This window comes from Trichomonas vaginalis, chromosome IV (assembly GCF_026262505.1).
Source record: "Trichomonas vaginalis G3 chromosome IV, whole genome shotgun sequence".
NCBI lineage: Eukaryota > Parabasalia > Trichomonadida > Trichomonadidae > Trichomonas > Trichomonas vaginalis.
This window is the reverse complement of record NC_067206.1, coordinates 9,759,571-9,786,472: the sequence shown is the minus strand read 5'-3', so window position 1 is coordinate 9,786,472 and position 26,902 is coordinate 9,759,571. Positions and strand designations below refer to the sequence as shown.

The 26,902-nt window shown below is 29.9% G+C and overlaps 15 protein-coding genes across 15 annotated transcripts, besides 3 other annotated features; 5 read left to right on the top strand and 10 right to left on the bottom strand.

Annotated features, from left to right (window-relative positions):
* Positions 1 to 12,842: part of a mobile genetic element that runs on past the window's edge.
* Positions 169 to 1,251, top strand: TVAGG3_0060940 (DNA/RNA polymerases family; the record flags this gene model as incomplete). Its single annotated transcript, XM_051221386.1, has 1 exon — positions 169 to 1,251. One exon carries the CDS (start codon positions 169 to 171, stop codon positions 1,249 to 1,251), a length of 1,083 nt encoding a protein of 360 aa, XP_051106372.1.
* TVAGG3_0060930 (uncharacterized protein) lies at positions 2,443 to 2,874 on the top strand (the record flags this gene model as incomplete). The annotated part of the gene is made up of 1 exon (XM_051221385.1): positions 2,443 to 2,874. The coding sequence occupies one exon, from the start codon at positions 2,443 to 2,445 to the stop codon at positions 2,872 to 2,874; it is 432 nt and encodes a 143-aa protein (XP_051106371.1).
* On the top strand, positions 2,896 to 3,168 carry TVAGG3_0060920 (uncharacterized protein; the record flags this gene model as incomplete). Its single annotated transcript, XM_051221384.1, has 1 exon — positions 2,896 to 3,168. One exon carries the CDS (start codon positions 2,896 to 2,898, stop codon positions 3,166 to 3,168), a length of 273 nt encoding a protein of 90 aa, XP_051106370.1.
* On the top strand, positions 3,810 to 4,883 carry TVAGG3_0060910 (Prim-pol domain family; the record flags this gene model as incomplete). The annotated part of the gene is made up of 1 exon (XM_051221383.1): positions 3,810 to 4,883. A coding segment is annotated over one exon (1,074 nt), but the record flags the coding sequence as incomplete, so codon positions are not given.
* Positions 5,460 to 6,128, top strand: TVAGG3_0060900 (uncharacterized protein; the record flags this gene model as incomplete). Its single annotated transcript, XM_051221382.1, has 1 exon — positions 5,460 to 6,128. The coding sequence occupies one exon, from the start codon at positions 5,460 to 5,462 to the stop codon at positions 6,126 to 6,128; it is 669 nt and encodes a 222-aa protein (XP_051106368.1).
* Positions 6,461 to 7,126, bottom strand: TVAGG3_0060890 (uncharacterized protein; the record flags this gene model as incomplete). The annotated part of the gene is made up of 1 exon (XM_051221381.1): positions 6,461 to 7,126. One exon carries the CDS (start codon positions 7,124 to 7,126, stop codon positions 6,461 to 6,463), a length of 666 nt encoding a protein of 221 aa, XP_051106367.1.
* On the bottom strand, positions 7,516 to 7,908 carry TVAGG3_0060880 (phage tail repeat-like family; the record flags this gene model as incomplete). The annotated part of the gene is made up of 1 exon (XM_051221380.1): positions 7,516 to 7,908. One exon carries the CDS (start codon positions 7,906 to 7,908, stop codon positions 7,516 to 7,518), a length of 393 nt encoding a protein of 130 aa, XP_051106366.1.
* On the bottom strand, positions 10,418 to 11,116 carry TVAGG3_0060870 (uncharacterized protein; the record flags this gene model as incomplete). Its single annotated transcript, XM_001324289.2, has 1 exon — positions 10,418 to 11,116. One exon carries the CDS (start codon positions 11,114 to 11,116, stop codon positions 10,418 to 10,420), a length of 699 nt encoding a protein of 232 aa, XP_001324324.2.
* Positions 11,317 to 12,100, bottom strand: TVAGG3_0060860 (uncharacterized protein; the record flags this gene model as incomplete). The annotated part of the gene is made up of 1 exon (XM_051221379.1): positions 11,317 to 12,100. A coding segment is annotated over one exon (784 nt), but the record flags the coding sequence as incomplete, so codon positions are not given.
* A 2,100-nt stretch (positions 12,843 to 14,942) lies between the features above and the next one.
* Positions 14,943 to 15,179, bottom strand: TVAGG3_0060840 (N-acetylmuramoyl-l-alanine amidase family; the record flags this gene model as incomplete). Its single annotated transcript, XM_001296794.1, has 1 exon — positions 14,943 to 15,179. One exon carries the CDS (start codon positions 15,177 to 15,179, stop codon positions 14,943 to 14,945), a length of 237 nt encoding a protein of 78 aa, XP_001296795.1.
* A 2,257-nt stretch (positions 15,180 to 17,436) lies between these two features.
* Positions 17,437 to 18,250: a mobile genetic element.
* Positions 18,251 to 18,775: 525 nt separating this feature from the next.
* Positions 18,776 to 19,564: a mobile genetic element.
* Positions 19,565 to 20,159: 595 nt separating this feature from the next.
* On the bottom strand, positions 20,160 to 22,025 carry TVAGG3_0060810 (apoptotic process; the record flags this gene model as incomplete). The annotated part of the gene is made up of 1 exon (XM_001297240.1): positions 20,160 to 22,025. One exon carries the CDS (start codon positions 22,023 to 22,025, stop codon positions 20,160 to 20,162), a length of 1,866 nt encoding a protein of 621 aa, XP_001297241.1.
* Positions 22,026 to 22,457: 432 nt separating this feature from the next.
* TVAGG3_0060800 (uncharacterized protein) lies at positions 22,458 to 22,917 on the bottom strand (the record flags this gene model as incomplete). The annotated part of the gene is made up of 1 exon (XM_001297239.1): positions 22,518 to 22,916. The coding sequence occupies one exon, from the start codon at positions 22,914 to 22,916 to the stop codon at positions 22,518 to 22,520; it is 399 nt and encodes a 132-aa protein (XP_001297240.1).
* Positions 22,918 to 23,507: 590 nt separating this feature from the next.
* Positions 23,508 to 23,915, bottom strand: TVAGG3_0060790 (uncharacterized protein; the record flags this gene model as incomplete). Its single annotated transcript, XM_001298859.1, has 1 exon — positions 23,508 to 23,915. One exon carries the CDS (start codon positions 23,913 to 23,915, stop codon positions 23,508 to 23,510), a length of 408 nt encoding a protein of 135 aa, XP_001298860.1.
* Positions 23,916 to 24,200: 285 nt separating this feature from the next.
* TVAGG3_0060780 (uncharacterized protein) lies at positions 24,201 to 25,289 on the bottom strand (the record flags this gene model as incomplete). Its single annotated transcript, XM_001298860.1, has 1 exon — positions 24,201 to 25,289. One exon carries the CDS (start codon positions 25,287 to 25,289, stop codon positions 24,201 to 24,203), a length of 1,089 nt encoding a protein of 362 aa, XP_001298861.1.
* Positions 25,290 to 25,451: 162 nt separating this feature from the next.
* On the bottom strand, positions 25,452 to 26,471 carry TVAGG3_0060770 (glycine-rich protein family; the record flags this gene model as incomplete). Its single annotated transcript, XM_001298861.1, has 1 exon — positions 25,528 to 26,199. One exon carries the CDS (start codon positions 26,197 to 26,199, stop codon positions 25,528 to 25,530), a length of 672 nt encoding a protein of 223 aa, XP_001298862.1.
* Between the last annotated feature and the right edge of the window lie 431 nt (positions 26,472 to 26,902).

Sequence of the window (26,902 nt, the reverse complement as noted above, 5' to 3'; positions counted from 1 at the left end):
GCAAAAGCACTGGGAATTATTAGAAAGAAAAATACTTTATTCGTGGCTGAAGTAAAGGGTCACATTGATGAAAAATACATTAATGATTACATAAACTTTTTACCGATAATAAGAAACTTAGATATTATCACAGATGAAAAAACAATTAGCAGTTTTATGTATAATTACATGAAATCAAACAATCTACCAGTTGACCAGAAACAGAGGAAATTAACTCAGTTAGCATCAACACACAACCAATATCAACCATTTTCTTCTTATTATCTATGGTATCTAATAGACAGATTTCATTTTATCATCGATGATATTCAATCAATTTTAACATTTACTAAAAACACTTGTTTTAATGAATTTGCGAATGAATTTATGAACGAAAGACAAAAGGCTGAATTAGAAGGAAATAAAGGAAAAAGTTTATTTTGCAAGATTTCACTTAATGGATCATATGGTTACGATGCAATGAATACACAAAATTACACAAAGACTAAAATAATGAATGCACATAAGTCACGCGTTGCATGTATGTCAAATAAGTTTAAAAACATAAGAGAAATAGGAGAGGATACGTATCAAGTGATGCTCAAAGATAGATTTTATAGATGTGATACATGTTTACAAGAGGCATTCTTCACTTTAGATAATGCTAAATACTGGTATTTGGTTTTCATTTATGATTTTATGTATAAATGCATGGATGTTAATCGTTTTCATTTCATTGAAGGTGATACTGATTCATCTTATTGGGCAATCGCTGGCGACCCAAATCTTCCTAACACTCAAGCATTTCAAGCAATTGTAACCGATAAACAATTTTATGATAAAAACATTTTCAAATTCGCACCTTTTGATTTCTTCTGTTTTGATGAGAAATTTAAACCTAAATTAAAGAATAAAGCTGAAGAAAAAGCACATGAGAAGAAGTTATTGGGTTTAGCAATTGAGAAACAAGGTGATAACATGGTTGCTTTATGTCCTAAGTGTTATACATCATTCAACGGTTCAATTGATGGGGGTGATTTTAAAAAGATTGCACAAAAAATGAAAGGTGTTAGTTTACGACAAAATAAGCAATTAACACCTAAAAAATATTTGGATATAATAAATGATAAAGTGATATTTGATGGTCAGAATATTAATTTACAACTTAAAAACGGGTCAATGACTCGCTTAACAATTGGTAAGACTGCATTAACAGGAGCACACACTAAGGCTGTATGTTGTGAAAATGGATGTTGTATGCCATTTATTTAATAAAATACCACAGAAGAGACAAAAGGAACCGTTAATGATGGTTTTGATACTATGATTCAAAGAGGTGGGCACCCTTAAAACACTTATTTTATTTTTATATAAATGGATAACGTAGATTTAAAAAATTTAATTGGTGATTTAGTACTTAATCAAAAATTTCTTAGTTATTATGAATTAAAATCATATCTCCAAAAATATAATAATAATATAACAAGTGATGATATGGAATATTATTATCCATATTATAAAAATGAAATTTTGAAATATCATGATAGAATAATTTCTAAAATTAAAGACAAAATTAAAAATAATGAATATACAAAGGGAAAAACTAAATCACAACTTAAACAATTGAAAGATTTCAAAAATAAAGTATTAACAGAAGAAGATATTGATGAATTATATAATTTATATAATCCTGAGCTGCAAAAGCCAAAGGAACAAAAACAAAAGGAACAAAACGCCCAGGTTCTTCAGACCATAAATGATGCACAAGCTTTAATTTATGATTCATTAGTTAAACCATATTCAGCCCGACTTTTAAATGAAGATCAACTTTTGGAATTCATCCTTCAACATAAACTCGAAGCGGGAAAGTATATCAAACCTTTATATACAGCATATTTAAAACAAATGAATAGAATACATCCAGAATTAATGAAGGAAGGAATGAAATCCAAAATCAAAGCAGATAAAATTAAACCACTTGCAACACCAAAACCTCCAACGACAGTACCACCTCCTCCTTCAGTTAATCCTTCATCATTCACTTTATTATATCCATTTCAAACATTAAAGAAGCAAAAAGATTTTAAAAAGGATTTCAAGATATTAAATAAACCAATTGACCCAAAAATTCAACCGTTAAAGGAAAAATTTAGTCGCCCTTCATTTGCTCCATATCCATATTCATACGAAATCGATCATCTGGAATATTCAAAAGGAAACGTTACTTATTTATTTGCCATTAACATTAACACTAGATATTTATATTGCATTCCAGTGAAAGGGAAAACAGAACAGGAAACAAGAAGAGCTATTCAATACTTACTAGATCATGAAAGAGTAGATAATATAAGGGGTGATGGTGATAAAGGATTTCAGGCAGCTATGATTCATTATTTCCCACAAATTAATTTTTACTTTTCATCCTCTCCATATACGTTTCATAATAAAATAGTTGATGCGGTAATGAGAACTCTTAGAGATGCGTTAGGGGTTAACGGTCAGATATACTGGGATGGAAATCATGACTCCATCATACAACAGTTAGTATATTATTATAATAATACATGGCATAGAACAATAAACATGAAACCGGTGGAAATGAAAAATGATATTTCAAAAGAATGGGAATATATTAGAAAGCAAATGGAAAGGTTGAATGATGTTAAACGTGAACAAATTAATTCGGGGCTCATGAATTTTAAACAAGGAAATAAAGTTTTAATTCATCTCGATTATGGAAAAACTGATAAATCAATGACAAAAAGAAGACGAAGATTTGACACAATAGCTGAATTTGTTAGATATATTAACGGCAATGCATTAGTTGAAGTTGACAATAAATTAATAGAAATTCCGATTTATTTTATTACTCCATTATATTTAAATAATATTTAATTTTTTTTTATTTCGTAAGAAATGGGTGACAACAAAGCAGTCAAGAGTCCAGACGATGAATATAAAAAGAAACTAAACAGAATTAAATCAAAAATATGCTATTACAAAAAGAAGCCACAATGTGGTGGAACTGAAAACGATGAAGAGAGGAAAGAAATAATCGAAAAATTAGAAACTTACCGTTCAATCCTTAAACTGAGTGAAGCAAAAATAAAAGAATTTAATAGAATAAATAAATTGATTGGAAGAGATGAATTTAATAAAGATGAATTTTTAAACTCTATCCAAATTTAATTTTTATTTTTCTTTGACAACATCTCTCTTTCCATCATTACTGCATAACCACATTTTCTCAGTTTTAGTGGTTTGTTATTTTTAGCAAGTTCTCGCATCATTTTTATCATTTCCTCCCTTGTTATAATTCGTGGTAAATTTTGAGCTTGTGGGGTATTCATTTATGATAAAAATAAAAATTTGTTATCAGTTATTTTATCGTTAATGGTTTTTAGGTTATTCAATAATTAATTATTTTTGAAGAACTGAAGGTGTCACCACGTCACCATGTGTCACCAGGTTAATTAACTTCTCTGAAAAAATGAGACAACATGACATTTTGACAACATCACAGGAGGAAGGCAGTTATGAATTATTTTTGAAGAACTGAAGGTGTCACCACGTCACCATGTGTCACCAGGTTAATTAACTTCTCTGAAAAAATGAGACAACATGACATTTTGACAACATCACAGGAGGAAGGCAGTTATGAATTATTTTTGAAGAACTGAAGGTGTCACCATGTCACCATGTCACCAGGTTAATTAACTTCTCTGAAAAAATGAGACAACATGACATTTAGACAACAATCCTGGAAATTTGATGCAGTCCAAAAATAAAGTTAGTTTTAAAATTATTTTTATTTTTTTATTCCTATATAAATGACAGCAACAAACAACAACAACAACAACAACTATATCGTTTCTGATGAAAAAGTTATTGATTCATTAGCTGAGGAATTAGTTGTGGCAGAAACTAAAACCCTCAACGAAAGAATTGGTGAAAACAAGATTGATTTACATAACTACCTCAAACATGATGGAGGAAGAGGAAGGAAAACTGGTATGGCTTTATTAGTAAATAAAATTTCAAATTTAACGATTATAGATGTTGATATCAATAAATCGTACAATGATGAACTTAAAGAAACAGTCAGAAAAGACATTTTATCAAAACTTTCGGATAAAGATGTTATCGTTAAAACCACTTCAGGAGGTCTTCACATTTATTGCAACACTAATTTCTTCTATGCAGTTTCGAACAGAATGATTAAATGTTATTCCTGCAATGATTATGATATTGACATAATGACTTCTATTGATGATTCAAAGCGTTCATTAGTAGTTATGGCTGATTCAAGAGTTCGCAAGAATGCATCAGAACCAATCAATACATACTCATTCATTCGTGGAAGTTACGATTCAACATTAACTAGAACAGTGAATGATATATTAAATGATTTGAATATTAAGGTAAGAGTTGAACAGAAGAACGAAGAAATAAAGAGTATAATGAATGAAAACAAAGATGTAAACATTGACGATAAACTTGCCCAGAGCATAGTTGATGGCATCTGTGATTTTGAAGTACATAATGATGGTGGAAACATGAATTTAGAAAAAGAAGTTACATTATTCACACTGTTTCAAGCTATTAATTCATTACCGGATCATTTAATTAATGAAGCATACGATAACGTTTATAACTTCTGTAGTTTAACAGAAAATGCTAAAAGTAATTTTGAAAAAGCACGTAGTAGATATGCACATTTAATGACTTCTCCATTTGTTTTGGTGAAGATTCTAAAACTTTATCAAAAGGAATATTATGATGAATATGTTTTACCTTTATTACGTAAGCCAAAAATAACATTTGATATCAAACTTGATGACTCGTTTTTGATAACAGATATTAGACGCAAGGCTGAAAATCATCAGTATAAAAACAGTTCTGAAGTAATTGAGGATTTATCACGTGTAATTCGTTTTGTAGATTGTGGAAACAAATACTTCATTCAAAAGGACTATAATATCCACGACAAAATGAATCAAATATCATTTGTTCTTCAATCAAACATGAAAGAGTCACTCAAAATGATTAAATTATTTAAAGAAGAAGGTAAAACCATAACAGCATGGGATGTACTACTAAATCAATTGTCTTCATTAACCGTTAAGGGTGTTTGCTTTAAATCTGATTCCCCAGATGTTTTCTCAACGTTTCAGGGTTATAAATACAACATTCTCGAAAAACCAGATTACTCAAAAATTGAGATGTTTATGAATTTCATTAAAGAAGCCATTTGTGATAATAACGATGAAGTGTATAAATACCTACTCGGCTGGATTGCATCAATGATTCAACATCCTGGAATCAAGAATGAAACAGCAATTATTTTGAAAGGACTTCAGGGAACAGGTAAAAACAGATTTACAGACATTATTTCTGAACTCCTCGCCGGTTATTCATGTAAAAACATTACTGAAATAAGTGAGCTAACGGGTAATTTCAACTCAGTAGTTGAAAATAAAATGTTTCTTGTACTTAATGAACTCAAGAATGTAGGTGAAGACAGACTTGCAAACTTCAACGCTTTGAAATCAATTATTACGGATAATGAGATTAGAATTAATGAAAAGAATCAACCCAGAAGAACAGCTCAGAATGTTGCCAATTTCATTTTCGTAACTAATAACGTCTACCCCGTCAAAATTGAAGTTGGAGACAGAAGATACGTAGTTTTAAGGGTTAATGGTAAATTCAAGGGTCAATTTGATTACTTCAAGAATTTAATGGATTCATGCACTAAGGAATTTTATGATAACCTTTTAACATATTTTATGCAATATGACCTTTCATCATTTAATGTACGAATCATACCGATGACTGAAGCCAAACAAGATTTAATTGAATTATCATCAAATCCTTTAGATGTATGGATAAATACACATTATGATGAATTGTGTGCAGGTATGACGTGTGAAAATGCTTTATTCTGCAAACCATCAGACATGAAAGACAAGAATTTCCAAATGAGCATTAAGGATAAATGTGATAGGAAACAGAGAAGAATAGATGGTAAACAAACATGGTGTTATGTTTTGAAAGAAGAAATGAAAGGATTATATAAACAGGTTGAACCAAACGATAATGAGGATTCATTTACTGACGATGAAATACCTGTAAATGAGGCAGTATAAAGTATGATTGGAATTTATTTTTGCCTTCCTCCTGTGATGTTGTCAAAATGTCATGTTGTCTCATTTTTTCAGAGAAGTTAATTAACCTGGTGACACATGGTGACGTGGTGACACCTTCAGTTCTTCAAAAATAATTCATAACTGCCTTCCTCCTGTGATGTTGTCAAAATGTCATGTTGTCTCATTTTTTCAGAGAAGTTAATTAACCTGGTGACACATGGTGACGTGGTGACACCTTCAGTTCTTCAAAAATAATTAATTATTGAATAACCTAAAAACCATTAACGTAAACATATATTTTTAGTCGTTTATGATAAAAATAAATGGTTCATTTACTCACAATATTTTTGTACAAAACGACCCCAAACTTTTAACTTCTTTTCTGCAGTTTCTAATGCTATCTTAGCGAGTTCATATTCTCTAAATTCTCTCTTTAAATCTTCTTGTTCCCATTGGTCTAGTTCGTATGGGGAATCTCTATAACCATAACATATCTCACGTTCGTGTTCTAATTGTTTTTCACACATTTTTCTCACTTCTTCTTCAAATAAATGTTTAGCATTCTCTACTGTATCTTCGAGTTCTTCTTCATCTAATTTCTCATGAACTTTCTTGTCTATGGAGTCCATAATATCTTTGACATAAAATGCATACTTTACAGAGCACCATTCAGCAACAAAATGAACGAGGTCAGGATGTATGTAAATACCTTTGAATTCATTTATAACACCCTTAGTAAGCTCATAAAATGCTTGTTTTGAGGTTGAGCCACTTTTGGCTCGACCGTATTCATTCATCCAAAACTCAATAATTTCCTGCATTTTAGTACTATTGAGAAATCTGTTTAAATGGTTTAACCTTCCCACTTCTCTTGCCATCTTTGTTGCATTAATGTAACCATCCTTGTCTCTACGTAATACTTCAATACCATTATAAGTGCCTTTTGTGAATGTTTCACCATTAGATTTGTTCGTGAATGTTTTTGCTTCGACTGACATTTCTGTTCTTACATACAAAATAAAAAAAATAAAAATAAATAAAGTTGAGGTGAAGAGGTGAGATCTCGCCTGTTTTTTATGATAGTAGTGAAATAAAATTTTGTTATCAGTTATTTTATCATCATTTTATTAAGTTCATCTTTAGTTAATAATTTGAATGGATTCACTAATGTTCCACCTTGAGTCACAACACTTGCCCCGGCTAATTGTGAAGAACCTGGGATAAGTACTCCATGAAATGATTTCATTGGTATCATTAATTTAGAAATAGTTGGCTTAATTAATTTTGTCATTTATGATAAAAATAAAAATTTAAATTATGCCGTTCGCTCTTTTGGAGCTCAGGACTTTCAGTCCGTTCTAAAGTTTGTTTCACAAACATTGAGCGTTCATTGAACTCTATACCATGCGTAAACTGTCATGTAAGGTGGCATGTATTCTTTACTTTGTCCCGTTGTTTGTGTATATCCTGAAACGAAATGTGTATGGTTTCCTTCTCCCTGAGTGTCACTCCAGTAACAATTTATAGCAAACTTAACGTCGTCTTTAACATCATATCCTTTACCTTTTGTCATTCCTGACCAATCCCAATATCTATGCCTATGCCAACCTGCTTGAGATGTACTTAAATCTATGTAGTGACTGTGTGCAGGTAAATTTTCACCTGAAATCGTTTTACTTCCCCCCGTTTCCTTTGAAGAGTTTGCACAATACAAAAACCTGTCAACTATTTGTTCCCATGCACCAACACCAAACATTACTTGAGGACCTCTCACATCCATAGATGTATAAATAGAACCTACTAGGTTCATTAAATCAAACATATGAGATATTATAGGATTGTCTCTTTTGAACTTAAAATATAGTGCAACTATTTCTGGTTTCTTCTGGTTTGTGTCAGAATATTTTTTATAATATAATCTTATGTTTTCAGGGTAGGTAAAATCTTGACTATAATATTTATTTCTGTCATCTGTATAATAATATACTATTCTCGTTTTTTCTATTGCATTATATCTTTTATATCTATAATAATCTAAATATAATGTTAGCTTTTGTTCATCTACATGTGGTGTTCTGTCGTCATCTCCATAGTCATAATAATATGGTGCTGGAGCTGGGTTAGGCAATGTCATATCTGCCATTTCATAAACTCTTAAATATTTCTTTTGTTCGTCTCCATATAAGTTTAAGTAGCAGTTGTTGTCTAATGGAATTTTAACTTGTGTACCATTATTCTTTTTATAGCTTACATACATTTCATTGTTATTTTTCGGAATGAGTTTACACCGTATACCATTTTTTAAGGACTGTACAAACTGCCATCTAAAATATTTATTTTCTTCATTGACAGAAAAGTCACCAACAATAGTTTCAATATTTTTTGTTGTTCCTATCAAACTTTGGTATATTTCGTTAACAAAAGTTTTATCTGCCTTCTTCTCTAACTCACTATCCACATATGTTTTATCTGCTTTAAGGTCTAAACATCCTAAAATCCATTTTGTATCAGCTTTAACTTTAAAAGTCTCCAGTGTCCATTCATGATTCCATTCAACCTTTTCTTTAATTTCATTATCTTTTTCATCAACATAAACCAAATTTGCCTTCTTCTCTAACTCACTATCCACATATGTTTTATCTGCTTTCTTCATTAATTCACTATCCACATAAGTTTTATCTGCTTTCTTCATTATGTCGTTTAGGAAACCATCTATGAATTCCTCATTTAAATTAAATCTTCCAATCTTCAAAACTTTAGGAAATGCATTTAATGCGTAATATCTCTGTTCTTCTGGTGGAATTGATGTTATATCATCCGTTATTCCTTTAATTTTTGAATTCATAAATAAAATTTCTTTTATATTTGATATCACTGCACCACCTTTGCAAACGAATTCGAAATGGTCATTTTTCAATACTATCTCCAAATCTCCATATTTCAACCTTTGCGTTTGTTCTGCCGTCTTTGAATTATATGCATATATGGCGTATGTAATGGTCTGAGGGACCTGGGTGCTTTGTGCCTTAAGTTATTGTGGTTGCTGTTGTTTAATCATTTACTATGATTTAAAAATAAATATTTAATCCGTTATCTCATCAGCTATTTTCTCTATTTGAAATTGCCATAATATTTCATTCATAAATTCTAAATCACAATCAAATAGGTCAGTTATTCTAAATTTAATATTTGATAAATCTTTTGAATGAAGAATAAATGAATTCCCGGATAATTGAAACGGATATGATAAAGAAAATGTGTTTAAGTTGATGGATAAAATGTTTTGTATTGATGGGTAAGAGTTAGGGTCTAATGTTTGATGTGAAAATCTCATTGGGGTATTAACTTTATCACATTTGATTAAAATGAAATTGGAACCAGTGTCAGAATACAAAACATCCCCAACATCTTTTTCAAAATTTAATATCCCCAACAATGAACGAAGATGAGGAGTACAAAATTTAATTTTCAGCGGAAATTTAATAAGGTTATTTATTTCATCAAGTTCAAAAAGTTTATCAGGTTTTGATTTAAAATTTTCTTCATACCATATGATAAATGATTCATTTAAATAACTTAAAATCGTGTTAATATCCCATTTCGCTATCACATTATTTATATACATATCATACGTTTTTTTCATGGTCATCTTTAATAAATGATATATAATCTGAAGGGTCTAAAAGAATGGGATTAAATTTACCACTCACAGAAACGAGAGTAACATTATAAATTCCGCTAACTGTTAAATTTAATTCACAACTATTATTCGAAATAATATTGATAATTGACATTTTTATTACGATTAAAAATATGGTAAAGCGTTATTTTCCAGTGATAAATAAAACTAGAATAAGATTACCTCAAGAATTCATAAATTCAACGAATAAGAAATTCATTCATGTTATAAATTTTAGTGTTTTCAGAAAATATGAGTCGATGTCATATTCATCAACAGGTTATATTTCACTTCATTCAAATTTAGTTCAATCAAACCCATATAATGACCATTTCATAAGATTTTCAGATGGTATTAAAAATGTAATTGATAGATTAAAATATGAACAGATTGACAATATCGAATTTTTGGAATTTTGGTTTAAATATCCTGATGGAAAAAAGATTGAAGTTAAAGATAAAGCTGATACTATAACAAAAACAATTACAATGACCGATCCAGATAGTGGGGAACAAAAAGAAATAAAACAAACGATAGAAACCGGTGAAAGGTCAATTATTATTGATTATGATTCAAAGGATTATTATTCGATAATGTTAATGCTTGAATATTAAATAGCCTTAACAAAGAATTTTTCAAGTGATATTTTATATTCATCAACTATTTTATTATAAATATCATTATATGTTAAATGAAGTTCGGTTGTTGTTCCGTTCTTTGATATCTTAATTGTGCTAATATCCTTTATAGGATTTATTTTTGCAACTGTTCCGCAGCATGAAACCTCATCATCTATGAAAAATTGAATCTTAACGTCTGAATCTTGAACATCACAAAGAATGGCGATAATGTGAATTAATGATTCATAAGGTAAAATAATTAAACCGGATTGGTCAATTAAATTTATTATTGAATCATAATTATTAATTATTATATCACGGTAAATTTTCATTAATTCAGAATTAATGTCTATTTTATATGGCGCATTGCGACTGGAATCGTAGATTCCTGGGTTCTCGATGTTTGATGAAAGAGGCGGGGGGTATGTTGGATATGTGGGAATTTCAACAGGTTCTTTACCAGGTTCAGATAAAATGATTGGGTCTCCATCTTCTTTATTTTGCTCCCCCTCCTTTTTCGGTAAGTCACGAGTTAATAAATTTGGTTGAGTTGCTGACCTTGTTAATTCGGGGCTAACATTAACTTTAACATTTTGAATAATTCGTGATTTATCATCATTTACGTTATAACCAACCGTAATCTCTGCTTTTGCGTTTGTGTTCTTTTGACTTGTGAAACGTCTTCTCATTTATAATTGAATAAAAAAAAGAAAAATATATTTAAAGTTTTATTTAGTTGTTACGGTAATATCCCAAGGTTCATCCTTGTTTGCTTATACTTTCTTTGTAACTGCACCAATTATGTTATTGATAGTGCTTTGAGTTTCTTCCAGTCTTATTTTATCATTTACAATATCTTTAATCATTTCATTACATGCATTCTTAAAACCATCTGATTTTTCTAATTTACGTCTATCACTTTCTTTAATTAAATCAAAGTTATAACCTTGTTGAGAATAAAGTGGTTTCTTTATCAATTCCTTGAACGCTTCTGAAAGTGAAGATGAAGAAATTCTTGCCACTTGAATTGGTTTAAATTCTGCTTTCATTGCTTCTTTCTGTTCATTGAACACTGGATCGAATAAAGCAACTTTAAAGAATTTCTTAGCTGGAATTTCAGGTCTCAAATTTGCATATTGACCATCAAACTGATTAACATATCGTGGTAATCCATCCGGTCCCTCTTCAACAGCGTTTAATTCTTCATTGAAATAAGAATATGGATTATGACGGTATGAATTAATTGGACCATTTTCACCTTCTCCAATGTATTGTTTAACAGCTTTTCCATTTTCATCAAATTGCATAGGATAACGTTCATTATATGCTTTACGTTTAGGATAATCCGTCATTGTTAATTTATACCCATTTATGACTTTAATATTTCCTTGACCATCAGTAACGAAAACTTCATTTATACCATCAGGTTTTCCATTTGGACCCGTAATGTCTGCTTCGTGTGCTTCCCAATTTGGACCATGACGTTTGGCATATGCTTGAGCTTCTGGTAATGTTAAAACGTTTCTCATTTGTTTAACATCCTTTTGAAGACCGGCAACAATGTGGACTAATTCTTTCATTCCGTCTGGAACTTTCATAGTTCTATTATATGCACCCTTTTTGTTTGTCCCTTGTTTTAATGGAACCTGTAGAAGATTTGCTATTTCTGTCATGTTTAATTATAAATAAAAAATAAAAATTAATTATAAAAAGTTAATCAAATTTAACACTTCCTTTATTTAAATCAACTATTATTTTTCCATGTTCACCTAATTGCTGATATTGTGTGTAAAGTTCATTAATGCTCATTGGTAAATTCACTTGATAAAGCATAACGTTCAACTATTGACGACTAAACCCACTGAAAATGAAAAGGGTTGATAGATTTGATTTAATGTTTGTGCTTAATGCTTTGAAGTATTGAACAGCCATGAAGAATGAACACTGAATGTGTCGACATTGAGTTAATAATTGATTAAAATATGATTTCTCATTAGTTATTAGTTTTGATTTCACGGCATCATCTAGAAAAATTAGTGAATGCAAAAATTCTTTATCAAAATTTGAAATAGAAAGTGTTTCAAATAATTCATCCCTTTGTTTATCAATAATTTTATCCTCTAATCCTTGCTTCTTGATTGTATTATATAATTCTTTATACATTAAAAAGTTTTTTAAATAATCTTCTGCTTCTTCTTGTGATAAATAAATAATTGGAATTTTGATTAAATGCTTTAAAGATTCAAATGTATCATCTGAAGGTGAACCTGAACGGTTGATATAAATTAACACATGTGAATAGGGGGAAGTGTTAGCAATAATGATAATTTGTTTTAATATCGTTAATGTTTTACCCTTATTCTGTTTACCAATTGCTGCAGTGATTGAATTTAAGTAACATTCAGAATATGGAATTTTCATTAATTTTTCCTTAGATAGAGCATTTCTATTATCACTCAATGCTTCATTAATCATATCATCTACGTATGTATTATATACTCCTGCTAATTCTTCATAAGAGGTGGATGAATTTAATTCCATTTAATCAAAAATAAATTTATAATTTTAAACATTTCTATTCATCAATATTTCATCATATGAACTTCTATACTGCGGTGGTGTACCTGTTGGATGATATTTCAAACCTTCATCCGGTGTCCATGTCCAATATGTTGTCCTAGTAAACCAAACCTGAGGAGGATTTGTCACCTTTGAACAGTAAGTGTCATTTTCACCCTGAATGATTGGATAAGCTTTCACTTGTACTGTAACTTGTGAGTTGAAAGTTTCTAATCCATCAAAGAATATACCCGCTCCATCACGTTGAACTGGAATAGTGCATAAGAATGAAGTTTGGTCTTTCCATGTTCTAGCTAATGGCGTGCCATCATCTGCATTCAGTGGTCTAGTTAATGAGTCCTCGTATTCTTCTGTGCATTCATTCACTCCATCTAAATCAGAAGCTTGAAGCATACGTGTAAAGAATATGTCACCCACTGTGGTCATAGCTTGATCGGGGAAGTTTCTGGAATCTATAGTGACCTGAAGACCTCGAAGCATTGGATTTTCTAAAACCGTTCTTTGCATTGCATTCTTCGGAAATGTTAACACAACATCTGTAACATTATGAAGAGCGTATGAGAAATCCGGGCTGATACCTTCAGGAGTGATGCAACCTCCATTTAGTGAACGAACGTCAATATGTTGAGCTGGAATCATGAATGGATCTTCCTTACTAAATAAACGTGGTATTGCTTTAACTGATTCTTCAATTAAACCATATCCCGGTGTAATACATTTATCCTCTAAAACTTCCATCTTTGTGCATGAAATAATAACATCATCAACTGTTGTGTCAGCAGATGTGGCGGCTAAGCTTGTAATTAATTTGGCAGGAAGTCCGATTTGTTGGAATTTGCGATCATATTTATAAACATGATTCATAATCTTTTCATAATTTTCATCAGTTATTTTTTCATAAACGTAATTTTGTAAATCAGCAACTCTTAACGGGTCATCCTGACAAAATACCAAAGTATCCCTGAAAACATAATATTTAAGAATGATATCACCAAATGATTTAGGATAATCATCGAACGCCTGAAATGCTAACAAATCATTTACCGGAATAATCATATCAAAAGTGATATCAACTTCTTTATTTGCGTTCTTGAAAACTTCTGAAGGGTCAATATATTTACCACATACTGAGTTATCATATTTTTGAACATTATTATATAACGAATGAACAAACTTTTTAACTTTCCTTTCTGATTTTGGTTTATATGTTGCAAATGCGAAAGATTCACGGGCGCAATCCATCTGAAGATAACCGGCATCACCTCTTTCGGTTTCTACTTCTAATTGTTTAAAGCTTTGATTTGATGATTTGTAACCAACGAATAAACGTATGCATTTAAAAGCGGCATCACATGTGAAAGCTTTATTTGAAACTAGAGTTGCTTTAACTTTGCGTTTAATATATGTGTCACCTAATTGGTTCACATCATGAGCCGGGTTTGTAATTCTTAAATGAGTTTGTTTATCATCAAAATATGGAGCATCAGAGTCATAGCATGAACTTTCAAGTTCTCTATAATATCTTCTTCCATCATTCTTTGCGAATATTTCATTTATCTTTTCGAATGAATGAAACACATTTCCATTAATTGGTTTAGTGTTTGACACTAAATAGTTAGTCGTCATTTATTAATAAATAAAAAATCAAAATTAAAAGATGAAAATGAATTTTTAATTTTAATGAAATAATCAACTATGGCGGCAGGGTTCTTTAAAAAATTATGGGATAAAGTAAAAAGAGGAGCGAGTAAAATTTGGGAAACATTGAAGAAGGGAGCAAATTGGATATTTAATAATAAAGAAGCAATTAGTGACGTTGCTGAATCAATAACACCAAAAGCTGCCCCAATAAGAGAAATTTTAAATAAAGGAGAAAAAGTTTATCAAAGACTACAACCGATACTAAGATAAAAATAATATTTATTTATTTTTCCACTATCTACCTCCTATTTTATTAAGTATTCCTTCAGCTATTCCACCAATTGCGTTACCCGCTTGTGCTCCCATCGCCGGATTACCTGCTTTAGTACCTAATACTCCACCTATGATAGTTCCTGCCGTTTTCGCTACTGGTGCCAAAAAGTTTGCAACAGGTTTAATAACCTTTTTATAAACCCAACCCGCAGCTTTCTTAATTCCATCCCATAATTTTTTAAAGAATCCTGCCGCCATTTCTGATTTAACATTAATTAAAAATTCATTTTCATCACTTATATTCTAATTTTTATTTAATGATAAATGAAACCGATTTTAAAAATAAACGGAACAGAGGAGGAAGAAATAAATGAAAGTGTAAATGTTCAACAAAAAATAAACGTTGTTAAACCAATTACTGAAATAAAAATTTTTTCATCTGTTGAAGAATTTAATGACTATTATACCAATAATAAAAAATTATTTGAAGAATTGACAACGTGTAAATTGAATAAAATGTTTAAAGTTGATGGATTCAAAATTTCAAAAATAAAGGGGGTGGTTAGTTTGAAATCTATTCCTCAATCAAGAATCACATCATTAATGAAAATTGATGATTTAACAAAAAGAATAGAAGAGATTGAAGAAAGAATGAATCAAATAATTGATTTCATAAATTCAAATAATCATTAGTTTCTAATTTCTTTTTCTCGTTTATGAGGTCTTTGATTATGACTCCATTGATTTCATGAAATTAAATATTCTTTATCATTATATTTATACCTCATTAGCTTATTTTGGCTTTCATATTCATTTAATAATTCACAATCTTCATTTTTAAATTGAAGTTTAACCCATTCATGATTTAAACAATGTTTAATTAATCGTGGAATATCTGACATCATCTATATATAGCTTCTTTTATAAAAGATAAAAAATAAATTATTTTAAAATTAATGTTAATTTTTTAAAATGTGTTTAGTATATAATATTTATTACTAATTTATTTAATAATGTCGCGCTTTCTTACGAATTCATGACTTAAAAAACGTAAGAAAAAATTTTTATATCATCTATATATAGAAGATGTGAAAATATACCTTCATCTATATATAGACGTAACAAAAAAAATCACACAACCCTTCAACATATACTACTATGGTCACTTGGAATTACCGAATTTTAATGTTCGGATTGTTTTAAAATCATGTTGAATTGATTTTCAATTATTCTTTTTCATTTTATTAGCTATCATTGAAGATTTATTACAGATTTGAATAATCTTCAAGTTGTGATATTTGAATGACCCTAGAAGAGATCCCATGCTGGCCTCTGTTTTCATGCTTAGTTTCTAGCATTAAAAAATCCATTAGAAACTTGAATTAGTAATAAAGAATGAAATCATATACGAAAAACCTATGTGTTTAATGTGAAGTTTATTAAATTTGTAGAAATGCTTGAAAAATTATTATATTTTGGAGCTTTGCCAATATTTTCAAAATATTCTGTGTTAAATTTATTTTTATCTTTATTTTTATTGATATCAAGAATTTGATATTCGAGTTCATAGTATGTTTTACAAATATCTATGTTAGATGTATCTTTGATTTCGTTAGTTATTTCAACTGCTCCTTCTTTAATTGGACTTACATCAATGAAACATCTATCAACTGTAATTTTGGCACTAGATCCATAGAAATAATAATTAGAAATATTGTTATTTGAGAAACAACATTTTGTTATATTTGTTGGAGAATAATATGCATAAACTAAAAAATAATTAGTAATATTTTGGAAATTTGTTGCTTCGAATAGAATATTTGATGATGGTGAATTATAAAGGTTAACAGAGGCAGAACCACCTGGAGGTTTATCTTTATTATCATAAAATATAGAAAATAAAACTTTTGAATCTGATAAATAACTATCAAAATAAGAAGCACTAAAATAATTGCATTTTGAATGAGAAATATTTGAATTAGTAAAATTAATTTTTCCATTTTTTAGGTAAATATTATTATATCCTAAGTTATTTTCTCCACTTTTAGTGATTGAAGAAGAAAGGATTTTGTTTTGGAATGATTCTTGATCTGAAACATCTGAATAACAATAAACTCCATAATAGTTTGATGTTACTTTTGATGAGTCACTTATTATTCGATCTTGGACACATTCGCCTTCTGTGGAGAAGTACAAACTTCCTCCAGAATTGGAGTTACTACAATTTAAAAATTGGGTTTCGTCAACTAATAGTTTTGTTGTATATTGTTTAGTTGCAAAATTAATGGCACCTGAGTCAATATTCTCGGAAAAAAGGCAACTCTTTACGTAGTAATTTTGATCACCTGGTGAAAGTTTTGAACTATTGTTTTCGTATGGCGTATTTGAAAGATCTCCTGCATAAAATTTGTTCCATTCATGACTAAAATATATTGAATAACTTGATGGATCAAATTGAGTTTATAAAATATATTTCAAAAAGTGACAAATTGTATTATTTTCTCTGTATCTGAACATTTGTTTTACAAAAGGTACATTCACTAGGCGATAACAGTAAAATGGGATGAAAATAGGATAAATAGCATCCCTATATAGTGCCTAACAATATTTATACGGGCCAAAAAAATTTGGCTAGAGATTTGGCGAGTTAGAAAACTTAGAAAATTGAGAGGGATTTTTATTTTTGAATTTTTTTTGGAAAGTTAAAATTGCGATTAAAAATCGATTTCCGGGAGAACTAAGCATCTCATCATATATTTAAATCGATAAAAATATTAAATAATAGTTGAATAGTATAACAACGTGAAATTATGGCTGAATATACAGAAAAAATGAACATATTTGACATTTTTGAAAATTCATACGTTAGATGGTGACAAATTCATAAACTATACTTTAGCTAAGATTGATATATGGTTTCAACAACACATGGTTAAAATCGTAAAAATATTTTAGATTTCAAAAAGATATATATGGTAATATAATGGAACAGAGTCAACAAATAGCATGTAAAATATGTTATAATTAACTTTTTATTAGATCTAATAGTATATATCGAATGGTTTCCAGCTTTATGGTTAATTATTTTCTTTTCGAGCTTCTCTTTAACTGTTGTATTAAGGTTGTAAATTTTTGATGCTAGAAACTATGGAATCTTCTTTGCTGCTGCATTTTTCTTGAGAGTTCTTGCAATTTCGAATATATCTGCGCATTGTATGAAATGGGGGCTTTAAAATATCTTGAATCATAATAGGACTGCTTTTCCAAAGGAATGCTTATTTGTAAATCAGAGAGTTTCAAAATTGAGTGCAAGATTATCATCATAACTTAATAATTTTGTAGCGTTTTTTAGAAAAATGCTACAAAATTATCATTCTCAATTGAATGATGAATCGAAAGAATTTTGTAGCATACGATTATTTTCCCTTGAAAAATAAATTAAAAATTTTTGTATATTTAATCATACTGTTTAATGAGCATCCTAATTTACTAAAAATAAAAAGACGATAGAAAATATTCAAAAAACTTGATGGCTTTAGATAGTCTTTTCGAGGAGTAACTTTTTCAGTGAATCGTCGAACGCTATCCACTCTCATAACATGTCCTCTTAATGGCCAAGGATATGCAACTTTTATCCCCATATTCATTGATCTTCCAAAATTTCAATATCAAATTAGGCTTCAAAGTTCCTAAAACTTTAGCCATGAATAGGATGTCAATCTTAAAGTCATTTCCTACCTTCTTCATACATGAAATTAAGAATAAAAGTTAATTTTTTAAAGTTTTTTAGTGATAATTTTTCAATGGAAAATAATCGTATGCTACAAAATTTTCGATTACTGATCGGGTGAGAATTTTGAATTTGGTGCAAAAAAGGAAGACAAGCTATTAACAAATCATTTACTGTTGTTCATCAAAAGAAGAAAACTTTGATAACAACTAATGATGATAAAATCAAGCTATCTTTTAATATTTTAAATTGATAAGACATTCAAAATATTTGAATGGTTTAAAATATTTTCTTTTAATTTCTATAAGATATTATCATGATTATATAATAAAATTTAAATTTTTATTCAAAAAGGCAATATTTCAAACTTTTAATTTCAAAAATCTTAATTCTGCAATAAATGTATTTAATTGTAGCAAATTTAATGATCCTTCGTCATGCTTAGCAATTTGGAACTCATAAATTAATGATTTCTTCAAGTAAAATTCTGCATTATTTCAAAAGTCAATAATTCTCTAGTAACTTTTCTTCAAACCCTAACCATTATATTATAGGTATAATGGAGAATAATTGCAAAGAAAGAGAGCCGAATTTACTGGGTAGTTCTTGTGATGCGAAATAATTGCAAATTAACACCTAGTTTTAACAGCATCAATCTCTTTTTGCTCTCATTTAAATGCATTCGCACACTTTAATTTTGAAATATAAGAGTTTTGGAAATTATCAAACTTATCTGCTCAAATACTATAGATCTTCATAAGTGTTAATAGAATCATTAGCCTTACATATAGTGTTTAATATAATGATGCACATTATACTGGGATTCATTCCTTATTCATCTAGTTATTATAAGATTTACAACCCCATGAAAATTTAAAATTTTGTCAAAAATAGTGAATGTACCTTTGTTTTACATTCTAGCTATCATGTATACACAAAAGAAGTTGTTTAATTCTTGATTTATTCTGTTACATTTGTAGGAGAATCAGTATTTCTGCAATGTAAAGAAAAATTCATCCATCAACATCTCTCATGATTATAATATAATTGATTCACGTAAGATTCAACTCATCAAAAGAATATTTAACTTAGATATATACGTTGTGCTATAACGTTTCCAAATTTTTCGGCTTCAAAAATTGATGACTGGTTCAGATGCCGATCTAATGATGGATTTTCAAATGCACACAAAAACAATAAAATCCCTTTGAGACATTTTTATAATCAGCTACCTTATTTTGACACAATGCAAAAATGTTATATAAAACATTAATATACAAACCTCCAATTCTCACAAATGAGTACGATAATATTTACAAATGCCCTCAAAACCCAATTTAAACCCGTCAGATAATATGAACCCTCCCAATTTGGAAACGTTTTATCAAAAATTAGATTTAATTTTGCTTTATCATGGCTTTGATATTAATTTGTATAACTATTTGACACAAATAAAATAAATAATAATAAAATTTCATCTAATTTTAACATTAATTTTATTAATAATTTTAAAAGTTATCTTTCTTTTCTTTCTGAGTTCTCATTTGTAATTCATCATCCTCACTATCATCAATATCTTCTATTTTAACTTCTTTCTTAATCTTTTTCATCTCTTCTTCAGCTTCGTCTTCCTCTTCTTCCTTCAATTTCGCAAGGATTTCACCGTATTCATTAGATCTAGTATTATCAATCTTATAAATACAGCATTGGAATACCCAAATAAAGAATGTTATATCATCTCTGAAACAAGTAATCTTATACAATGTTGGCAAATTCATTAATATTGCGTATAAATCATCAATGAAAGTACCAATGCATTTGTAGACCAAAACAGTGAATGAAATACCTGCAACAGACTTCAGTTTGTAGTTAATATACAACTGTGGGAATAATCTTACGAAACCAAACAAAGAAACAAAACTAAAGAATCCTTGAATGATAAATGACATCCATGATTTGAATTCACTGAAAATAAGTTGATAAATCAATGTTCCTATGAATAAAGGAATCAATCCTTTGTTAATATACTTGCCAACTTCATTATCGAATGTCAATGTGTCTGGATCGTCTTCGCCGCCGTTCCATTTGAAGTATGGCCAGTCCATAATTGGTGTAAGTAATTTGAATACTTTGAAAAGTGACAAAAGTATAGAAAATCCTTTCAAAATTACATCAAGCATGTTGGAGTGTTGATCGTAAAGATACAACATTACAACGATATCTGTAAACAAGTCAAATACAACGGTGTGAACTGAAATTCCTCGGACATTCTTGACATCTATCCAGAAATCGAATTCTTCCTTGAATGTGATGAGTTTTACAATGTTACGGGTAACGGCAAGGAAGATATAGCCCCAGAAGAACCATGCTGGGTTTTCAATATGAGCGGTTTTGATATCGGTCCAAACTTTGAGAAGAACCTTGTTATCCTGACCGACTTCTTGGTCTAATGGATAATCCCAAGCAAAGAAACTCTTCAACTGGAAGGAAAGATGGTATTCGATATCTTTTGTCTCAGATTCGTTCAGCCAGAGACGAGAGTTAGGAATATGGAGGTAGTAATTTTCGGTGGTTGGTGGGATTAAGATTTGGAACTGTTCGCTGGCTCTAATGTGCTTGTAATTATGATATGCGATATCTGAGATTCTGATGTAATCTTTAATGAAAACTATATCGAAGGTATTGTTTGGATAAGTAAATGGACGTAATGTCGTGTTAGAATAGATGTCATCTTCTTGTTTTACTTCGGGTTCTTTCTTCCTATTGAAATCAAGAAGTTTACGGCCTTCTTTCTTGGCAGGAGTCTCCCAGCGGATGATTGGAGCAACGTGGTAGGACTTGACGCAATCTTTGCCATTAACTGGACCTTCTTGGAAATTGCAGTCGACAGGAGAAACTTCTACAACCCAATATCTCTCGGTTTTATTGGATAAGATCTTGGGATTGATAGTAACTGTGTAATTAAGGTCTCCAAGGTGTTGGGTGAAATGTTTCAGACTATAATTGAATTCTGGGGATTCATAAATGAATCTGTATGAATTTGGTCTGTCAAGTTTGAGATCTTTGTATGTTGACATGAAGATTCTGTACTTGAGTAAATCACCTGGTTTGAATTTGTTGAAAAGTCTGACATTATTGCCTTCAGGAATGATATTTTCGAGAATTGGTTTAAGACAAGTATAGAAAAATATGATAAATGCAAAGCCTATTGTGGCAATGTTCTTCCTAAGGATCTTTTCCCAAAGTGGAGCTCTCATTTCTTCCAATTTTTCGCGTTCGGCAGCAGTAAGATGTCTGCGTATTGGTCTTTTAGGGTGTTGTTGAATTGGCGCTGTTTCTTTTGGATTTGAACTGGGTTGTTCTTCCGAACTCATATTTTCATGTCACTTTTCGTGAAGGGAAATCATGCTTTTTTATTTAAATTGGACATTTTATTTTAAAATAAGCTTACCTTAGTGTCATAATAGATAATTTCTATAAAAATATTGATTATCTATATGTGGTCAATCTTTTTAGATGAAGAGATCAAATTTACCAATGAAACTAAGTCATTCCTTTTCAAAACTTCTATGCACTATATATCCATAACTATGGTTCCATAGTGTATCAAAAGCCCTTATATATGTCTTCTAAAACATATCCTATGTTGAGTAAATTATAACAAAACCAAATCTCATTTTTTTATGGAAAATAAAATTCCTAACTCATAACAAATTTGATTAAACATATTAAAAACTCGATATAAAAAGATGGTGAAAAAGTTAATTCGCTAACAAAACGAAATTTTATATAATAAAATTTTATTTGGAGTAATAACATATTTATTGTTGTGAAAATTCTGTAATCGATAGGTTTTACAAGTTTGTTCATTCTAAATCTTTATATTTCTCTTTAAGATCATCAATATCTTCGACAATTCTTTTTGTTGCTGTCTTGAACTTGAAATGACTTAATTCTACTATTTGCTGATATTTTCTTTCGAATTTGATCTCAAATTCTTCAGCGACATCAATAGAGAGATCTTCCTTTGTGTCTTTTGCTTTCTTAAAGATTAAACGTATTTCATTTCCCCATTCTTCAATTGTGCTATACTTTTTCTTTGATAATTTTTCTCTAACTGATTGGAATGTAATTTGATGCTCTTTCGGATCAGAAATAAGGGCTGATGCTGGTCTATTAATCAATGAATCAATAACTTCTATTGCTATTTGGTGAAGTGCTGGTGTCCAGCCGCCGTCTTCTAGCTTTACAGTGATTGGATTCATATGTGATAACTTTTGTTGTCACTTTTTTGTCACATTTTTATTATGGAAGCATTATTAGATCAAGTGAAATCAGATGTATTTGCTGCAGTAATAGCCGGATCAGATGGTGTTGTTTACTATACAACACCAGGTTTTGTAACAAATCCCAAGGAATTTCGTGAAATCAGTGACATTTTTGGTACTGAATCAAAAGATATATATAATGGTTTTAAATTTCAGGATAAAACATTCGCAGTAATAGAGTTAACACCTACTTTCCTTGCTGCAGAAACTAACTCGTCCGTTTTATATATCCAAAGATCAGAAGAATTCATGGTACTTACATTCCAAAATCAGAAAAAGTTAAGAGACTCGTGCAGAAGTGCTTGTTCTTACGTTTTTGATCAAATTGTTAAATTCCAATTATTTAACGAATAAGCATATATCTGATGCTCAAAATCCATAAAGCTTTGTTTATTACTCATCTTGTTACTATAATAATAAACTATAATACTATTCTTTCATAAAAATATTTTTATACATTTTATACAACAAAAAAACTCGAAAAATATTTGTTTGCATTCAAACAACAACAGTAAACTAACATATTTATTACTCATTTCCTATCATTTTCAATCTCTGTTCAATCATTTGAACAAGTAAAGGAGTTTTATCGTAACTACGCAAGCCATACTTCTCAGCTAGCTTTTTACGATCGACAGTGATGTTAGGATGCTGACTTTCGTATTTTATTGTTTGAGTTGTAAATTGTAATCCGGATGATTGAAAATAATCTAGAATTAAAAGGAATTGATCTTGATCTTCTACTGCAAAATCAACTCCTTTAAAACTTGGTGGTTTTGGAGCTTCTGGATCAATTAAAGAATTTGCGCACTGATTTGCCAAATTTTCTGTTTCTTTTTCAAGTTTTGCTTTGATTCCCTTCTCCTTAACAAGTTTTTCAACACGCTCAAGGACCTCTTTGTTAGTATTCTGTATAAAATCACTAAAAAGACTCATTAAAAAAAATATCTAAAAAAAAATAACGCTTCAGGTTAAGGTTCTCTTAAGTATTCCCCTGATTTTGTTACTAAGTTTACACGCATATACAGATACAATATTTCAGCTTTTTTTAAGTTATCATTGATGATTGAATACTGATATGAATAATCATCAGATTGTGATATTTGATTGACCTTTGAATGGATCCCAATCTGGCTCTGTTTTCATGCTTAGTTTCTTATATATAAAATATATATTTCATTTATATTCGATATTGAAAAAATGAAATCATGTGGGAAAAAATTATGTGTTTAATGTGAAGTTTATGAAATTTGTAGAAATATTTGAAAAGTTAATATATTTTCGAGCTTTCTCAATATTTTCAAAATATTCTTTGTTAAATTTATTTATATTTTGATATCCGAGTGCATAGGATATTTCACAAACATCAATGTTAGATAAATATTGGATTCTGTTAGTTATTTCAACTGTATATGTTGTTTTTGGATCTACCTCATCAATGAAACATCTATCAACTGTAATTTTGGCACTATCTCCATAGAAATAATATTGAGAAATTTTGTTATTTGAGAAACAACAATTTGTTAAATTTGTTGGAGATTTATATGCATAAACTAAACAAAAATCAGTAATATTTTGGAAATTTGTTGCTTCGAATAGAATAGTTGATGATGGTGAATAAAAAAGGTAAACAGAGGCAGCATCACTTGGAGGTTTATCTTTATTATCATAAAATATAGAAAATAAAACTTTTGAATCAGATAAATAACTTTCAAAACAAGAAACACTAATTCCTTTGCATTTTGAATGAGAAATATTTGAATTAGTGAAATTAATTTTTCCATTTTTTAGGTAAATATTTACATCTCCTAAGTTATTTTCTCCACTTTTAGTGATTGAAGACGAAAGAATTTTGTTTTGGAATGATTCTTTATCTGAAACATCTGAATAACAATAAACTCCATAAGTATATGTTGTTGTTACTTTTGATGAGTCACTTATTATTCGATCTTGGACGCATTCGCCTTCGCTCGAGAAGTATAAACTTCCTCCTTGACCGGAGTTACTACAATTTAAAAATTGCGTTTCGTCAACTAATAGTTTTGTTGTATCTTGTTTAGTCGTAAAATTAATGGCACCTGAGTTAATATTTTCGGAAAAGAGGCAACTCTTTACGTAGTAATTTTGATCACCTGGTGAAAGTTTTGAACTATTGTTTTCGTATGGCGTATTTGAAAGATCTCTTGCATAAAATTCGTTCCATTCATAACTAAAATATATTGAACAACTTGATGTATTTGCAAATTTTGGTAAATGACGATAGCTATTTCTTAGGAAGAGTGTCCATACTAAAGATTCTACTTTAATCATTGAAATTTCGAAGTGTATCAAACAAAGAGTATTTGTTATAGTATAAATGAAATGCCAATTTGTAATTTTATAAAATTTCAAATCGAAAATGTATTCCTCTGGCTCAATGAATATTACAAATATCCTACATTGTAGAAATTATGTATAAAAATTATGCTAACATAAATGATTTTTACATGTATAAAAATAACATATGAAAATGTAAAATAAAAGCGGTAAAAAAAACAGGATAACGCGCTTAGTGTTCTCTATAAACATTAGATTTTCTGAATGCTTCTCTATTAATTTGAAGATTGAATCTTTCTGTAGACATTCGATTCGAATAATCTTTAACTAAGCTAATAATAGCATATCCTGCTCCATCGTTATGTGATTTGTTCATATTGATGTCAGAAAACTTCAATCCTGAGTAATGGACATTCGTGATAAGATAATCTCCATTTTCCGAAACAGCGATACAATTATTTGCACCAGAGACAAAGGAATTGCCTCCAAAACAACCTGTAAAACTTTCATTGATTATTACTGCGTATCCGCCGTAATATCCACCACCACTTCCGGCAATTGGATAATCTGCGGTACCATTTAGGGCCTTACCAAAGTATTGCTTGATTCCCTTTTGTATTGCATAATCTCCTTCTGGATTTGGAGATGTTCCATTAACATCTCCACCATTACTGCCCGTATGATACATGCTGGAAGCGTTAAAGCAGCCACCACCACCGCCGGAGGCCACAATAATTCTACTTGTAAGAGAAAGGAGTTCATTTGAGCCGGAATTATAAACTAAACGGAGATCAGTGGATCCACCTCCACCTGAGCATTCACCAAATCCGTTTCCGCCATTATTCCAGCCACCTAATCCTGTGGAGCCTTGGTTAGTTCCTTTGCCTCCAACATACAAGTACATTTGTGTATTCTTAAATAATTCGAGATTTGCTTCAACGCAATTGCCATTTCCGGCAGAATTTTCGATAAAATTGTTAGACTTGTAGGCATCTCCACCTTTTGCACCGCATAGGGAGATGTTATAAATACCAGGCGAGAATTTTATAGCGTAAGGCGCGCATGAATTATCATTTGAACAGGGATAATTAAACGTAACTTGGCGATTATTTTTTACAGCTGGATCTTGACCTTGATCATTAGGCAAAGAATCATCTAGATTTGGTTTGGGAAAATATTTATTTAAATTGTGAGCTTTACAAAATTTTAGTCTATTAATTGTTAAATTTTATTTGATATGATGTGTTGGATATAATTGGTTTTTCGAATTGAATGATTTATTTTATCGTCTGATTTTATGACGCAAGCATTAACCCACACATGCTACACTTACTTTCTGTCCCATTATCATTTCCCACGTTGAACAGCATTGCTCTCAAACATGATCAATGTCATTAATAAACTTGCAATAGAAGGAAAAATTAAATCTTGCCAATTACATCAAAGATATTCAACAATGATTAGGAACAAAACGCTTAACTATGCCATTTTGAGGTTCAAATACAGCAAGTGCTCATCATATTAAACATAATTTATACAAATGAAACTTTAATTTCTTTGTAATTAAGATCCATTTCTCCATGGGCATCTTTATAATTTAGTTCCAG